General features: G+C 47.8%; 1 protein-coding gene across 1 annotated transcript; it reads right to left on the reverse strand.

The window, feature by feature from the left end:
• Nucleotides 1–815: 815 nt before the first annotated feature.
• On the reverse strand, nucleotides 816–16613 carry CENPV (centromere protein V). Its single transcript, XM_038759857.1, has 5 exons — nucleotides 16202–16613; nucleotides 6879–6977; nucleotides 5919–5988; nucleotides 2746–2860; nucleotides 816–1272 (listed from the first exon to the last, which is right to left on the reverse strand). Exons 1-5 carry the CDS (start codon nucleotides 16492–16494, stop codon nucleotides 1148–1150), a joined length of 702 nt encoding a protein of 233 aa, XP_038615785.1. The 5' UTR covers nucleotides 16495–16613; the 3' UTR covers nucleotides 816–1147.
• Between the last annotated feature and the right edge of the window lie 721 nt (nucleotides 16614–17334).

Here is a 17334-nt window from a genome sequence, read left to right on the forward strand (position 1 = left end):
TACTTTAATGTCTTAAAAGCCTCCTGTGCGGAAGCACGTTCACCACGGGTTTCTGGCCTTGGACATCCTTTGTGTGCTTTAGAAGTTAAACGAAAGAGAGCTATAACTAATTATCCCTCGAGCTCTCAAACTGAGAATCCATGGGGCTGTGCGAAGGGAGGCAGGCCAGTGGAGACAGGTGGCCCCTTGGGGAGGGAAGAGAAGTCAAAGTGTTTTCGTTGGGTGGCGGGGCGGGGGAGGTGGCAATTCGAAATGCTGGAGCTTTCCCTCTCCTCTTTCTGTCTGCTTTCTGCACTCTTCACAACACACGTTCCCTACTGCTGGGATTTGGGGCCCTCTGGATCAATCATTCCATACCCTTCTGTGCCAGATCAAGGGATGGTCAGAGCCCAGCAACCCACGGTGCCCCCTCACCTTAGGTCAGCACCAAGCATTCACATTAGCTGATGTTCTGGGATATGATGAGGGTGGAATTACAGGAAGAGGGTGAGCATCAGCTGATAGTCACTGACACCCCTCCCATTCCACTGACCCAACGATCTCAGAGGTCGTTTTGAAGCAAGAAGCTGTAATCCCAGCCCTGAGGACCCAGCTCCCCTTAGCTCTCCACCCCATTTCCCTTGCCTCAGACTTCCCCATGCTTACAGATCCAGGCCTCACAAACAAAAAACCTGCTAAACTGCAGAGGACTTTTAGGAGGCTTTCTAAGTGACAGCAGAATGCAAATTATTTCTTAGTTGGGATTACGGCTGGAGAACTGAAGAACTGCTGACTCAGAAGCCAAAGCAAACTGCAAAGGAAATGAATCAGCCATATTTCTCTTAAAAAACAAACACTAAGGAGGTTTATTTTTCCAAAATCTCACACAAAAAGTTGGGTGAAAAAGAGAAGACAGGCATTGGAGTTGAGAATTAAGGGGCAAAGGGCCCGGGGAATTCTGAGGCCTGTCAGACCAAGATGGAGACACTGGATCCTGGGTTTGAGAGCCTCAGGCTGCACCTCTGTTTTAAAGAGGGAACAGCCTCAAACTGTTCTGCCTTAGGCACATTAGGTGCAGGCCTTGGTTCCCCTTGGTTGAGCGAAGTTTAACTGCCCCTGCTCTAATTTACAAAGTGACTGGTTGGTCTGAGGGAAGACCAAGATGACCTCATTCTGCTGACATGCTCTGGATGGTCTTGTGGTCCATCATTGCCTTTTCCCATTCATTCCCGTTGAACTCTTCCAAGACGACACTGCGCACAGTCCCCTCATCCAGGCAGTGGGGTGCTATCCCTGGGGGAGGAGGGAGAAGGTTGAAATCACACAGAGACAGTCCCCAGGGCTGCAAAGAGCAGATAGTCCTTGCGGGTTAATGGGCTGCACACATCTGCCTTCCTTACTTTACTGTGCAACTTCCTTTCCAGGCTGCTGGCTACTGCTGCCAGGCTGAGGATCTCCCGGTGTTCAAGGGGCCAGCGGTTCTGCCTCATTCACTGGAGAGTTGAGGTGGCAAATTAACATGGAACTTGGAGCTTGCTGCAACCCCTTAGGAAGAGCTTTTTCAGTTTAAAGTTTCCTTCTGTGGAGAGCTTTCCCACATTCTTCTCAAAGACCAGGACACCTCCTACTAGACTGCCAGCATTCAGTAGATGTAACCGCTGGTCCCTAGCCCTGAATCCGGGTGGGGCCTTAGTTTATGACCAACCCTTGATTGCTGGGGGAGAGAGGACAGTGAGGGTTAAGGATTGCAGATAAACCTTCTTTCCACTGTCGTTACCTCTTTGTCCTGAGCGTCCCAAGGCAGCTTTGAACCCCAGAGTTGCTCCCCATAGCCACGTTCCCCAGGGTTACTGCACTTCTCGATGGCCGTCCTGGCCATCCCCTGACTGAACAAACATTGAGTGAGGCAGGCAGAGGAACCCCCAACTCTGCTCCATCTGCCCTGGTCCTTCCTGGCATGCACGGAGGGGAGACGGGCCCAGGCTGGGCCGAAGTCGGGGGAGAGGACTGCTGAGGGGCAGCCATAGCAAGATCCAAGGAATCAGATAGGAGGAGGCGTGAGATCTCAGGGTTCTGGGGCTGCACCAAGCCATCCAGGGAACAACTAGGAACTCCTGAGCCACTGGGTAACCACAAAGTCCATTAAATAAGAACTTGCAGGTAAGGCTGCATCGCTATTACGGAAATAATGTTCTAGTCCGTCGAGTAACTTACAGGTTACAAAACCCCACAATATTCCAAACTCATTTAGTGCCCTCTCTACAAAGTGTTGTCTGTAAATGCTATTGAACCATTCGCTGCAGGCTTAATGACAAGCCTTACAGACATCAGAGCCAGATGTTTTGTCGTCAGTATCCCAGAAGTCAGTTTTAGGCCTAAAGTAGGCCTGACCTCAGGTTCCTGGAAGCAGGAATTCATGAGGGGCAAGGGAGCTCAGGGAAAAAAAACCACTAAGAGTTTGGGGGTCTCTCTCTGGCTACGCAGCTTTGCTGCCTCATTTTCCCCCAATTAAGCTCATCATTCACCTGCATCCCAGATGTTGTGAGGATTCTGGAATGAAAATTTGAAAAATATTATGAGCTATTATGTAAATTTAAGGGTTTCCTGGGATTCTTTGAAATTAACTTCAGGATGTTTAACTGGCAGAATAAATGGTTTTGTTCATTCGACCTCTATCTTTTGAGGCTGCTTAGGGTTTTACAACCCAGTGATGCTTCTTACTCAGCCCCTCCCCGATCTGAATTCATACCAGTTCTCTTTACGTACCGTAGCCATCAGGATTGGAACGAGGTGTGTAAAAACTCTGGACTCCACAGCTCTTACAGAACGTATGCTGGGCTTTGTGTGTATTGAACGTGTACGTGGTTATGTTCTCGGCTCCCTAAACAGAAACAGAAGCAAATACGTCTTCTTTTTAAATATATTTTTTTTCTACCAAATACCACACACGAGTCAAATCAATCTACTTACTGCTTGTTACAGACAGGGTTCTCTTCGGTAGAGAACGTTGAGTATTATGATAAAGAAGCATCCGAACTATGACCGCACCTGCCCTGCCCTTACCCAAGAGCCAGCCGAGCCCATCAAATGCAGGAGGTTCGTGAATGGACTCAGATCAAGAATGGAAGGAGCACAGTAGATCTTGGGTTATATTTAAGTCTTTTCAGGGCCTAGACTGGAAATCCAGAGGTTCAACTAGGTCCTTTTTGCACCAGGGGCTCCTGGTTTGGGGCTCTCTCTCCTTCTCTCAGCATCATTAGCGGGAGTATGGATGGATCACCAAACAGTCACCTCTTCTCACCCAAACAGGGTAGGTGGCAGGGCCAGAAGCCCCACTCTGGGATGGACTGGAGGAGTGCAAGGAATCGGAGCAGCCCGGAGTGGGAGGACAGTGCTGCTCTTGAGTCAGGAAGGCCCCGTGAAGCTGCTGGCCTCTCCGCACTGCTCCGGCCTGGATCTGCCCCCTGGCCAGCTCCAGAGCAGTTCTGCCTCCTGATCATCTACCCAACTGCCCCAATCCTCCAGCCCAGCCAGGCTTAGCTCCAATTCTGCTCAGATCCATCCCTGTCACTGGCCAAATCACTTTCACTCTTGGTCACTGGTTCTGTGTAAAATGGGAATATACTTCCCACCGGGTAAATTAATTGCTTTGAAATCCCTGGGTAAAAGACCTCATAGAAGTTCAAAGTAGCATTATTATAAAACATAATATATGTTGCAAGAGGATCAAGAGAATACACTTTAAAAAAAAAAAACCCTACCTGCCATACCCATCATTCAAATTTGGCTTCCAAAGCAGCTTTGAGTCAGGATCTGCTGAGGTAGGCAGAGTTAGAGTTCCTCCTTGAAGTAGGCCGGGCAGTGTTCACAATGCCAGGCCTTGAGGCGCCAAGGGAAGACCTAGCCTAAATTCTTTTTTTTTTTTTCACTGTATCTGTTAAGCTCATATTATGCTTATTCTAAGCACTGGGGTAGACACAAGTTAATCAAGCCAGAATCGGTCCCTCTCCTACATGGGGCTCACGGTCGAACAGGAGGGAAAACAGGATTATAGGAAACAAGGTAGTACCTCTGGGAAAAAGGATCAGCTTTGGCAATGAAATAACTGATGCACTGGGAAGGTCTTGCTGGGTTTAGTAATTCCATTTTTTATCTTAATTCCTTGCTCTCAGGTGCCTATCATACCTGAAAGAAAGCTGAAATTCCAGAACTGCCAAGGTGGCAGACAAAAGACTCTGTGCCTGGCTTCACTGCAAGTCCTGGAAACAACTGGATGGTACTGATGAGCTGACAGAGACAGGATGGGCTGCTCCTCCTATTTCTAGGAGCAGACCAGTGATTGTTCCCTTGAGATGAGTGTACTCTCTCCCAGTGGTTTGGGGCTTGCGGGGAGAATAGTATCCCACAGTGTTGGCAGTGTTCGCCAGATGTGTAGCAACAGACCAGAAGGCAAAGAGAAGAAAGAAATCCCAAAATGGCAACTTTAAGAGCTCATAATTAGATATTGCATGGGACTTTGCTTCTAAGACTTCAGATGATTTCCCCACTTTTGGGTGGGAGGGGCTTCCAGCAGTCTCCCAGTGCCTCCTGGATGTGGACAATCAAGTAATGATCCTTTTTTCCTCAAATAGCTAGCCACTTCAGGAACAGTCAGGGTACACTATTTTAGGGGGGTTCTCTCTTTCTGAATTACTACACTGGGTATGGCTAGTCAGATGTAGCTTTAACCTGCTACTACTTGGGGGGCTGCCCCCATTCCCAGTGGTAGTCCCTGGGCTACCAAAGAGGCAATCACACCACTCACCCCGGAGGAATGGGTGCAACTCTCATCTTCAAAAGGGAGATGTGGAAAAACTTGAGTCCAGAGATGAGCCACAAAGAGGATTAAGGGAATGGAAAGAGGGTCACAAAGGAGAGGCTAAAGATGTTGCAGTGGTTTCATCTAGAAAGGACAAGAGTAAGGGAATTTAAGAACCACTTTCAAGAACAGAACGGGTGACTTCAGGAGGGATGCAAACTAGTTCTCCAATTCCACCGGGGAGATGCTAAAAGGAAATGGGATGCAACAGCAGGGAGAGCACTGGTTGGATGGAAAGTAGATTGCCCTACCGAGGAGATTACATACCGCAACGGAAGACTAGGAGAGCCTATCTGGAAAAGATGACTGGAAGAACCAAGGGGCTTGCAGAGCTTTTAAAACAAAATTGATTTCCATCTAACTGGGATGGCTTAGACATAAATAAGGTGGCTAACCAAACTTTTTATTGAGGTCTCTTCCATGTCTAGGATTTTGTTACATCAGGAAAGGATTACCATACTTGATTCTTTCAATGTAAACGTCGTTAAAGAAAACAATAATGGTACCAATTTGGAGCCCAAATCTAGAGCCTGGATACTAAATTAGGCACTCTGGGGTACTAATTATTTTAGACAGGTAACAGCTAGATCTTTGCTACAATGTCTACACATTATGGGGGGTCGGGATACACTACAAGGTCTCCTAGTAGTCTAGAAGAATAAATACTACTCCCAGAGGGCCTAAGGCTCTAGAAAATTGGGCCCCTTAACTACAAAAGTGATTACATTAAGGGTGACATCAAAGACCACTGACACAAATACTGGAAGATAGCAGACAGAAGTGATACAGACATGTTAATGGAATGTAGGAACAGAGAAAAGGAAGACAGGTACAATAAAGTATAGTAAGTCAATTCAGAGGGCCTGGGGACTAGAGGAAGGAGACTGATATCTAAATACCAGATAAAAAGGAGAGGGTGAGAGAGAAGAGCATCCTGGAAAAGGAGAAAATAGAGTCCACAGATAGGAAGGAATGGAAAAAATACTTGGAGGCAACCCCAGTTCTATACAGGAACCAAGGGAAATGAAAAAGATGAAGTGATTATGCTCACACACAGTCTTTTGTGCTCCTGAGCACTAACCTTTAGCAGCTTGAAGCGAGAAGCTGGGACAATGAAGTGTCTGTTCTGTTTCTTTCTGCAAATGCTGCAGCTACATAAGGAGAGAAAAGATTCAAAATTCAGCTAACCAACTCCTGAGTTGCCTGGGCTTGTTAAAATGCCTACCTTGATACATTTTAGGAGCCATTCTAAAATATTTACTGCTCTTCAGAATCATCGGTGTAGAAAAATTTTAGCAGATGGACTATGTACCTGTAATTCTTCATGTGCGTGTGCGTGTGTATGTGAGCAAGTGTTCTATTTTCCCACAATATGGAGATGAAAGTTCAAATCTTATGGTGCCACAGCACCCAATCCAGGGAGCAAAGCAGCATGAGGCTCTGAAAAAATACCCCCCAGCTCTGGGGACAGCAGAATCCAATTTTTATCGTACATATTAAGACTCATCATTCCTAGGAAAATAGATGCATCCTGTGAAAAAACAACTCTGTGTGCTAGCATTATTTATACACAGTCATCCAGGAGGAAAGCAGGTAGGGGTCTCAATTTAACCCAAATGCATTTGCTTCTCATCCAACACTGATAACCACAACAAGGGATGGCTTCAAGCTGAAACTGGAGTCTTAAAGGAATCATTATTTTCTGTATATCATGAAGACCCTGACCCACCTTTTCTCCATCCATATTCTCTAACTCCATAACATAGATACTTCTTATGTTAAAGATTCCATGGGGATTTTATCGGCAGTGGGATTTTAACCTGATTTGTGGCCAGATTACCAATAGAGGAATTACCCCTGCTGTGTCAATCAGATTGGACAGGTTTCTTACTTTGCTCCTGACCCTAACTGATGTCAGCATTATAGTAAACAATCCCAGGCTCTGCTCACAGCAACTGGACCGTAGGAGTAAAAGGGTAGACACATATGAACATTGTGTTGAAACACTGACAACAAGTGGGATTGGGGAATAAGCACTCACTTGCAGTCAAAGACCTGCAAATCCGCGGCAGCCCAGACTTCAAAACGAACTGCTCCACAGTGGCAACCTCCTGTGTGTTTCACCAGACCTTGGTATTCACTGGATGGAGCAAAAGGCAGAAAATGGATGAAAGGTGGATACATCTAAAAGCAGTCAGATTTTACATATTAGTGAGCTAATTATAATTTCAAAACTCTATCACACTGTAACCTCAGGGGGGTAAAAATCTCCTTGGAGAGGCTAGAGTAACAAGCCCAGGCAAGTCCAGGAATCTAACCTTTAAAAGAGAAGCACGCCAGTCCAGGGATGCTTCATCAGGCCATCTTTGAAGCAACAACATGTTACCCTCTTAAGGATACGGTAAATGCTAACTCATCATCATCATCATCATCAATCGCATTTATTGAGCGCTTACTATGTGCAGAGCACTGTAGTAAGCGCTTGGGAAGTACAAATTGGCAACATCTAGAGACAGTCCCTACCCAACAGCGGGCTCACAGTCTAAAAGGGGGAGACAGAGAACAAAACCAAACATACTAACAAAATAAAATAAATAGGATAGATATGTACAAGTTAAATAAATAAATAAATAAATAGAGTAATAAATATGTACAAACATATATACATATATACAGGTTCTGTGGGGAAGGGAAGGAGGTAAGATGGGGGGATGGAGAGGGGGACAAGGAGGAGAGGAAGGAAGGGGCTCAGTCTGGGAAGGCCTCCCGGAGGAGGTGAGCTCTCAGCAGGGCCTTGAAGGGAGGAAGAGAGCTAGCTTGGCAAATTACTTCTGAAACATTAAAGATTTTGAGGGCTGTTTGTTTCCTGGAGGGCAGGAGAGGGTGTGTCAAGACCCTTAGTTGCATTTTTAGGGCTGCAGTGAGTCTCACACAGATAAGATAGGGCGGTTTGCGGATGATCTGCCACTTTAAGAAAAAAACACCACACAAAAAAACCTGCAATCCGGCTGTTCTCCTATGTGATAAATCGTTTTTTACTGAGCAGGGTGGAACTGCTCGGCTCCAGACTACAGGTATCACCGTCTTCGGGGGTGGTGGAGAAGATGGTCGGAGCCCTGATCCGTTGAACAACAGCTTCCCTGGGAGAGCCGTTCTGAGATTTCCTAAAACATCCCCACCTCTGAACCAAATCCACCCCCTTCTTCCCTTCTAGAAAGATGTTCCTGTGGCCTGAGCGGGGTTATTCTCCTGCTTCCATTTCAAAAGCGGGGGGCTGGAAAAGGAAATTGGGGCTTAATTAGTTCAAAATATTCGAGACTTTCCTTAGCAGTTCCTCCCTAGCCCCTTCCCAAGCCACGTTACTCTGTACCTCCTGTCCCCTGCTTCACCATGGCAACGGAGCACAACCGGGCCCTGCCCTCCCACTTGTTTCATGCTGTGCCTGACACAAAGATGCCAAAGAAAGAGTCTCTTGTTAATTAAATTTCCTAGTTCCCTCTGAAGGTTTTTCTCCACTGGTGGGGGGCCGCAAATCCGGGGATTTTTTTTTCGTTCCCCACAGTCACATCTGAAAATAAAACCTGTTTTGTATGGCCTGGAGATATGCACGTGAAGGTGGGGCAGGAGGGAGGCCTTTAAGGAGGCTGCCTGGAGTAACGCTTACAGTTCCGCAGTGGAAAGTTACTGTACCTGGAGTCACAAAAGAAGGGACAGCTCAAAGACAGGCCCAGATTTATTTTCCAGCCTAAGCTGCTGTCGACAGGGTGTCACTTTCAGAAGAACACAGCCCAAGCCGGTCTCAAAAGAGGGTGCATGTTGTGGGCCCCGAATCTGCCTAATCAATCAATCAATCGTATTTATTGAGCGCTTACTGTGTGCAGAGCACTGTACTAAGCACTTGGCAACATATAGAGACAGTCCCTACCCAACAGAGGGCTCACAGTCTAGAAGGGGGAGACGGACAACAAAACCAAACATACTAACAAAATAAAATAAATAGAATAGATATGTACAAGTAAAATAAATAGAGTAATAAATAGGTACAAACATATATACATATATACAGGTGATGTGGGGAAGGGAAGTAGGTAAGTGTTATCGACAAGTAGGGTGCAAAATAGGTTAACTCGGTGTAAATCGGCCGCAGGGTTCTTGAACCCAGGGTGGTGATGCAGCTAGGAAAAATGACTCGGAGACATGAGTTCAGATAGAGCAGTAAATAAGGAAAGTGAACCCAGGGTGGTGATGCAGATAGGAAAAATGACTCGGAGACATGAGTTCAGATAGAGCAGTAAAGAAGGAAAGTGGCTACTTGCCCGTTCACCTCCCTGGAGAGGTACGAGTGACAAGCAGCCCCGATCCCAATATCACTGTGTCTTTTATTGAGTTACAGCAACATGGGAATGGGGCATTTGGAAATTTCAGGAATTGGGACCGGCAGGATGTTACAAATTATCTTTGTTCGTTTCCACGCTTTGCATAGATAGGTAATGGGGATGTAAATTCTTGTGCCCTATGGCCTTGCATAGATAGGTAATAGGGATGTAAATTCTCTTCGGATGGGTGTTACTTGTTGATGGCCTTGAAGGCCTAATAAATTCCTCCTGTCTGGGGTGAGGATAGTAAAAGTGTTTAGACCCTTCAGTTACCCAGATCTAGGGAGGCAGTTGGGCCAAACAAAAATCCTAGTCCCCACAGTGGGACCTTTCACCAGCAAAATCACCCCAAACAGCAAGGTGGTATGCAATCTGGCTGGACGTGGGACCTTGTACACTACGGGCAATGGGCTTTGCTCCCCACAAGCTATTTTTGGATGGGAATAGGCAAGTACTAGGTGTTCTCACCCAACATTTTTTACATCAGGAAATGGTAGGTCTAAAAAGAGGTCTTGCAAAGGCTTCTGAATGAACAGGAAAGAGAATAGCTCCAAGTACACTGGAAGCTCCATACGGGCAGAGATCATGACCGCTAATTCATCATCATCATCAATTGTATTTATTGAGCGCTTACTATGTGCAGAGCACTGTACTAAGCCCTTGGGAAGTACAAATTGGCAACATATAGAGACAGTCCCTACCCAACAGTGGGCTCACAGTCTAAAAGGGGGAGACAGAGAACAAAACCAAGCATACTAACAAAATAAAATAAATTCAGCTGTATTGTGCTCTACCAAGCGCTTAGTACAGTATTCAGTAAACAGCAAGCACTCAATAAATACTACTGATTGATTGATTAATTGAATGAACCTCCCAACAGGCTTTGAGAACAGAGGAGATGGGCCAAGGTTAAAATGTGTATCTGTGATCGGCTCGAAGCAAGCATAGGCAGGACTGGCTACACATCCTTGGTCTGAATCCCCCACTTCCCTGCCCCTGGCTTTTCACTGTCGGCCCACCTGCCAAAATAATACTCCCTTCCTGAGCTAGAGGAATGGGGGTGCAGGGTGCGGATGTGGTAGTGGAGCCGCGAGAAATATGAAGAACTACCAGACTAAAGTATATGTCAAAAGTCTGGCACTTACCCTAATGCAAGCAGCTGCTGCTGACACATTTCCCTCTGTCTTCAAGGGGGCTTGGGGGCTCCCTCACTTTCTGTAACTCCCCCAACAACTCTTCCTGATAGTTTGCTATTAAAAACCAGTGTAGAGTGGAAGCAAGGCCAAGCTCAGGTATTTCCACCCTGTTGTTGCCTCTGGGTTATTTTTAACACCAAACAGGGGGCCAAAGCCCAGAAAAAGAAGATGCTGACAAATGCCTGATGGCACAGAAGACTTCTTGCAGACATCATTCCTCTGACAGGGAGGGACAAAGCGGCAGCTTGAAATCAGCTCAAGTTTTAGAACCTGGAGTTGACGTTCTTGAGACTACCAGACGCTAAACAGCCTTGCTCAGATGGTGAGGGGCGTGAAAATAATTCCTACGCTACGTATTCTTGTGTTTGATTCAACTTTCCTTGTGTGTCTATTGCCAACTCTCCAATCATTCTTCGGTTGTGAACCCCTTGAAGGCCAGATATACCTTGTCTAATTTTCATCCTTGTACTTTTTCCCAGTGTTTTACACAGGTAGGGGAGGGGCATGTTGACCAAGGTTAGACCCGTGGCCCCTACCCCATCCCCATATATCTTTTATATTCCTCAGATTGGGCCGGGAGAGATTCACCACACTTAATACATATTGGTTGCAGCATTGGATGGAAGCTATGGAAGGGATGAGGAGGGCGGCTAAACAATGCTGTTCCAGAATAAAACTTCTGTTGCTACAGCCTCAGGGAAACCCAAGGACGGAAGCCATGATACAGACTCACAGCCCATAGCTTTTGCAGCTCCTTAAGCAGGCAACTTCACAACTCATATTCATATGAATACTTAGAGTGGTGAAAATCATCTCTGTTCCCCTGGGTGAGGGATCCTCATTAGGAGTCCCCCATCTTCCAGAGAGTCCATGGCATGTCCTTGTAGAACCCCAACTCCTCTGAGGTCTGAGTCATCCCGTTATCATCTATTCTACTGTTTTCTCTTGGAGCAATGACTCGAACTCATTGGCTTTATTTCCCAACCTAGAGCTTGAATTTGGGGCACCACATGAACTGTGCTTTTGTGAGCTTTATTTTGAGGCCTCTTGATGGCTGAAAGGAAAGAAACTCTAGAGTGAAAGGGTTTGATATTGGATGGCCAACTGTAGGGGGGTAATGAAAAAATGATAACTCCATTCACTAAGTTCCTGCCTATAAAATGGCAATGGTTTGAGGCAAATTTACTCAATGTCCTTGGAATTCGGGTAACTCATATGCACGATAAAGCCTGAAACAGGTAATAATGATAGCATTTTTTTATGGTATTTGTTAAGTGCTTCCTATGTGCCGGGCACTGTTTTAACCGCTGGGGTACATACAAAGTAATCAGGTTGGACACAGTCCACATCACCAATGGGGCTCACGGTCTTAATCCCCATTTAACAAAAGAGGGGACTGAGGTGCAGAAAAGTAAAGAGACTTTCCCCAAGGTCCCAGAGCAAGTGGCATAGACAGGATTTGAGCCCAGGTCGTTCTGATGCCTGATGTTGCCAACTTGTACTTCCCAAGCGCTTAGTACAGTGTTCTGCACACAGTAAGCGCTCAATAAATACGATTGATGATGATGATGTCCTTCTGAGCTTGGGCACCCAGCTCTATCCATTAGGACGTGCTGCTGCTTGTTATGTGCTTACTATGTGTCAAGCACTGTTCCAAGCGCTGAGGTAGATACAAGCTAATCAGGCTGGACACAGTCCCTGTCCCAAATGGGGCTCACAGTCTTTATCCCCATTTTACAGATGAGGGAACTGCGGCACGGGAATTTAAGTGACTTGTCCAAAGTCACACTGCAGACAAGCAGTGGAGCCGGGATGAGAACCCAGGTCCTTCGGCCTCCTAGGTCATGCTGCTTCCCCAAAATATAAAGCCCAAGCTAATGATTATATTTAGGGAATATTAACAAGATTCCAGGACCATGGGATCACGGATTTTCTAACTAGTTCGATGAAACCCAGCGAGGTGCTCAGTCTTACCTGTTACACACCGTTAAAACTCAAGGAATGGTACACCAAGGCTTAGGTGGGAGAAGTGGCACCCGACTCTGATCTAGACCTCCACATTCAAAGTAGGCCGAGGCGTTGCCGAGAGACAGAAATCGAGCAAACGCAACCAGGCGATCAAATGCGAGAACGTGCGGCTGGACACAGTCCCTGTCCCAAATGGAGCTCACAGTCTTTATCCCCATTTTACAGACGAGGGAACTGCGGCACAGGGACGTTAAATGACTTGTCCAAAGTCACACTGCAGACAAGCGGTGGAGCCGGGATGAGAACCCAGGTCCTTTGGAATCCTAGGTCATGCTGCTTCCCCAAAATATAAAGCCCAAGCTAATGATGATATTTAGGGAATATTAACAAGATTCCAGGACCATGGGGTCACGGATTTTCTAACTGGTTCGCCGAAACCCAGCGAGGTGCTCAGTCTTACCTGTTACACGCTGTTAAAACTCAAGGAATGGTACACCAAGTCTTAGGTGGGAGAAGCGGCACCCGACTCTGATCTAGACCTCCACATTCAAAGTAGGCCGAGGCGTTGCCGAGAGACAGAAATCGAGCAAATGCAATCAGGCGATCAAATGCGAGAACGTGCCCCCTCCCAGACGGTGTTACCTACCCAGCCGAAACGAAAACCCCTATTCCAAAAGATACCCGCTATCGAATGGATGGCGGGATCAATCAATCAATCAATCAATCGTATTTATTGAGCGCTTACTATGTGCAGAGCACACAGTTAGAAGTACAAGTTGGCAACATATAGAGACAGTCCCTACCCAACAGTGGGCTCACTCCCAACACTGGGCTCACAGTCTAGAATAATATCAATCGTATTTATTGAGCGCTTACTGTGTGCACAGCACTGTACTAAGCGCTTGGGAAGTACAAGTTGGCAACCTATAGAGACAGTCCCTACCCAACAGTGGGCTCACAGTCTAGAATAACATCAATCAATCAATCGTATTTATTGAGCACTTACTGTGTACAGAGCACTGCACTAAGCGCTTGGGAAGCACAAGTTGCCAACCTATAGAGACAGTCCCTACCCAACAGTGGGCTCACTCCCAACAGTGGGCTCACAGTCTAGAATAATATCAATCAATCAATCGTATTTATTGAGCGCTTACTGAGCGCTTACTGTGTACTAAGCGCTTGGGAAGCACAGGTTGGCAACCTATAGAGACAGTCCCTACCCAACAGTGGGCTCACAGTCTAGAATAACATCAATCGTATTTATTGAGCGCTTACTGTGTGCAGAGCACTGCGAAGCCCAAGTTGGCAACCTACAGAGACAGTCCCTACCCAACAGTGGGCTCACAGTCTAGAATAACATCAATTGCATTTATTGAGCGCTTACTGTGTGCAGAGCACTGCACTACGCGCTTGGGAAGCCCAAGTTGGCAACCTACAGAGACAGTCCCTACCCAACAGTGGGCTCACAGTCTAGAATAACATCAATCGTATTTATTGGGCGCTTACTGTGTGCAGAGCACTGCACTACGTGCTTGGGAAGCCCAAGTTGGCAACCTATAGAGACAGTCCCTACCCAACAGTGGGCTCACAGTCTAGAATAACATCAATCGTATTTATTGGGCGCTTACTGTGTGCAGGGCACTGCACTACGCGCTTGGGAAGCCCAAGTTGGCAACCTACAGAGACAGTCCCTACCCAATAGTGGGCTCACAGTCTAGAATAACATCAATCGCATTTATTGAGCGCTTACTGTGTGCAGAGCACTGCACTACGCGCTTGGGAAGCCCAAGTTGGCAACCTACAGAGACAGTCCCTACCCAACAGTGGGCTCACAGTCTAGAATAACATCAATCGTATTTATTGGGCGCTTACTGTGTGCAGGGCACTGCACTACGCGCTTGGGAAGCCCAAGTTGGCAACCTACAGAGACAGTCCCTACCCAACAGTGGGCTCACAGTCTAGAATAACATCAATCGTATTTATTGGGCGCTTACTGTGTGCAGGGCACTGCACTACGCGCTTGGGAAGCCCAAGTTGGCAACCTACAGAGACAGTCCCTACCCAACAGTGGGCTCACAGTCTAGAATAACATCAATCGTATTTACTGGGCGATTACTGTGTGCAGAGCACTGCACTACGCGCTTGGGAAGCCCAAGTTGGCAACCTACAGAGACAGTCCCTACCCAACAGTGGGCTCACAGTCTAGAATAACATCAATCGTATTTACTGGGCGATTACTGTGTGCAGAGCACTGCACTACGCGCTTGGGAAGCCCAAGTTGGCAACCTACAGAGACAGTCCCTACCCAACAGTGGGCTCACAGTCTAGAATAACATCAATCGTATTTACTGGGCGCTTACTGTGTGCAGGGCACTGCACTACGCGCTTGGGAAGCCCAAGTTGGCAACCTACAGAGACAGTCCCTACCCAACAGTGGGCTCACAGTCTAGAATAACATCAATTGTATTTATTGGGCGCTTACTGTGTGCAGGGCACTGCACTACGCGCTTGGGAAGCCCAAGTTGGCAACCTACAGAGACAGTCCCTACCCAACAGTGGGCTCACAGTCTAGAATAACATCAATCGTATTTATTGGGCGCTTACTGTGTGCAGGGCACTGCACTACGCGCTTGGGAAGCCCAAGTTGGCAACCTACAGAGACAGTCCCTACCCAACAGTGGGCTCACAGTCTAGAATAACATCAATCGTATTTACTGGGCGATTACTGTGTGCAGAGCACTGCACTACGCGCTTGGGAAGCCCAAGTTGGCAACCTACAGAGACAGTCCCTACCCAACAGTGGGCTCACAGTCTAGAATAACATCAATCGTATTTACTGGGCGATTACTGTGTGCAGAGCACTGCACTACGCGCTTGGGAAGCCCAAGTTGGCAACCTACAGAGACAGTCCCTACCCAACAGTGGGCTCACAGTCTAGAATAACATCAATCGTATTTACTGGGCGCTTACTGTGTGCAGGGCACTGCACTACGCGCTTGGGAAGCCCAAGTTGGCAACCTACAGAGACAGTCCCTACCCAACAGTGGGCTCACAGTCTAGAATAACATCAATTGTATTTATTGGGCGCTTACTGTGTGCAGGGCACTGCACTACGCGCTTGGGAAGCCCAAGTTGGCAACCTACAGAGACAGTCCCTACCCAACAGTGGGCTCACAGTCTAGAATAACATCAATCGTATTTATTGAGCGCTTACTGTGTGCAGGGCACTGCACTACGCGCTTGGGAAGCCCAAGTTGGCAACCTACAGAGACAGTCCCTACCCAACAGTGGGCTCACAGTCTAGAATAACATCAATCGTATTTACTGAGCGCTTACTGTGTGCAGAGCACTGCACTACGCGCTTGGGAAGCCCAAGTTGGCAACCTACAGAGACAGTCCCTACCCAACAGTGGGCTCACAGTCTAGAATAACATCAATCGTATTTATTGAGCGCTTACTTTGTGCAGAGCACTGAGAAGCCCAAGTTGGCAACCTATAGAGACAGTCCCTACCCAACAGTGGGCTCACAATCTAGAATAACATCAATCGTATTTATTGAGCGCTTACTGTGTGCAGGGCACTGCACTACGTGCTTGGGAAGCCCAAGTTGGCAACCTATAGAGACAGCCCGTACCCAACAGTGGGCTCACAGTCTAGGGAGGTCAATAATGAGCCGGGATTAATTACCTAGGCGGCTCCGGTGCATTAAACAAATACAAATGCAGCATGCAACATGCAAGGGGGTTGGGGGAGGAGGGAATCTCTCCCCCCCCCCAAACCAGGGGAGCCAAGAGGAGCAGGGAGGAGGGGGCGGCGGTACTTACAAGGTGTCCAGGAGCAGCTTGGCCGCTCCCTCGCAAGTCAGGCTTTGACGCTTCTGAAACTTTACCCAGCGGTCCCGCTGCCCCCCAAGATCTAAGGAGCCCCCCTCGAAGGGTGGAGGGGGCAGGGGGGGCTCCTCTCCTTTCCTCTCCGGGGCAGGTGGGGTCTCCCCTCCCTGGCGGCCCTTGCCTTTCCCCGCGGGGAGGAAGGCTTGGGCCGCGGCGGCGGTGGGGCCGCCGGCCGCGGGTCTGTGCCTTCGGCGCGGTTTGGCGGCGGCTCCCTTGGCTTTCACCATCTTGTCGGCATCCCCGGGGTCCGACGAAGCCCGAAGATGCCCGACGAAAACCCCCCCACGCTGCTCTTTGCCCCTGGACCGCCGGGTCCCTTTGCTTCCCCGGCGATTTCCGCCCAAGCGCCTGCCATCCGAGGCTGGACCACCAGGGGGCGCTGGGGGCCCTCCAATCAATCAATCAATCAATCAATCAATCGAGCGCTTACTGTGTGCAGAGCACTGGACTAAGCGCTTGGGAAGTCCAAGTTGGCAACAGAAAGCCAAAGGCCGACAGACAGACAGACAGACCGAGCCGGGATTTCGCCACGCTCCCTCCAATCATTCATTCTTGCAATCGTATTTACCACCAGGGGGCGCTGGGGGCCCTCCAATCAATCAATCAATCAATCGTATTGATTGAGCACTTACTGTGTGCAGAGCACTGGACTAAGCGCTTGGGAAGTACAAGTCGGTAACACATAGAGACAGTCCCTACCCAACAGTGGGCTCACAGTCTAAAAGGGGGAGACAGAGAACAAAACCAAACATACTAACAAAATAAAATAAATAGAATAGATATGTACAAGTAAAATACATAAATAAATAGAGTAACACATATGTACAAACATAAATACAGGAGCTGTGGGGAAGGGAAGGAGGTAAGATGGGGGGATGGAGAGGGGGACGAGGGGGAGAGGAAGGAATGGGCTCAGTCTGGGAAGGCCTCCTGGAGGAGGTGAGCTAAAAATATGGAACGCTTCACGAATTTGCGTGTCATCCTATTGTATTGATTGAGCGCTTACTGTGTGCAGAACACTGGACTAAGCGCTTGGGAAGTCCAAGTTGGCAACAGAAAGCCAAAGG

Source organism: Tachyglossus aculeatus, chromosome 17 (genome assembly GCF_015852505.1).
Source record: "Tachyglossus aculeatus isolate mTacAcu1 chromosome 17, mTacAcu1.pri, whole genome shotgun sequence".
Classification (NCBI taxonomy): Eukaryota; Metazoa; Chordata; class Mammalia; order Monotremata; family Tachyglossidae; genus Tachyglossus; species Tachyglossus aculeatus.

Excerpts from the sequence above, each read along its gene's own strand:
- CENPV (XM_038759857.1), bottom strand. The coding sequence starts at position 16,494 with ATGGTGAAAGCCAAGGGAGCCGCCGCCAAACCGCGCCGAAGGCACAGA. Across the intron at positions 5,989-6,878 it reads TTGCAGGTCTTTGACTGCAA|CTGCAGCATTTGCAGAAAGA; the intron begins GTGAGTGCTTAT and ends CTCCTTATGTAG. Across the intron at positions 1,273-2,745 it reads TTCCAATCCTGATGGCTACG|GGATAGCACCCCACTGCCTG; the intron begins GTACGTAAAGAG and ends CTCCTCCCCCAG.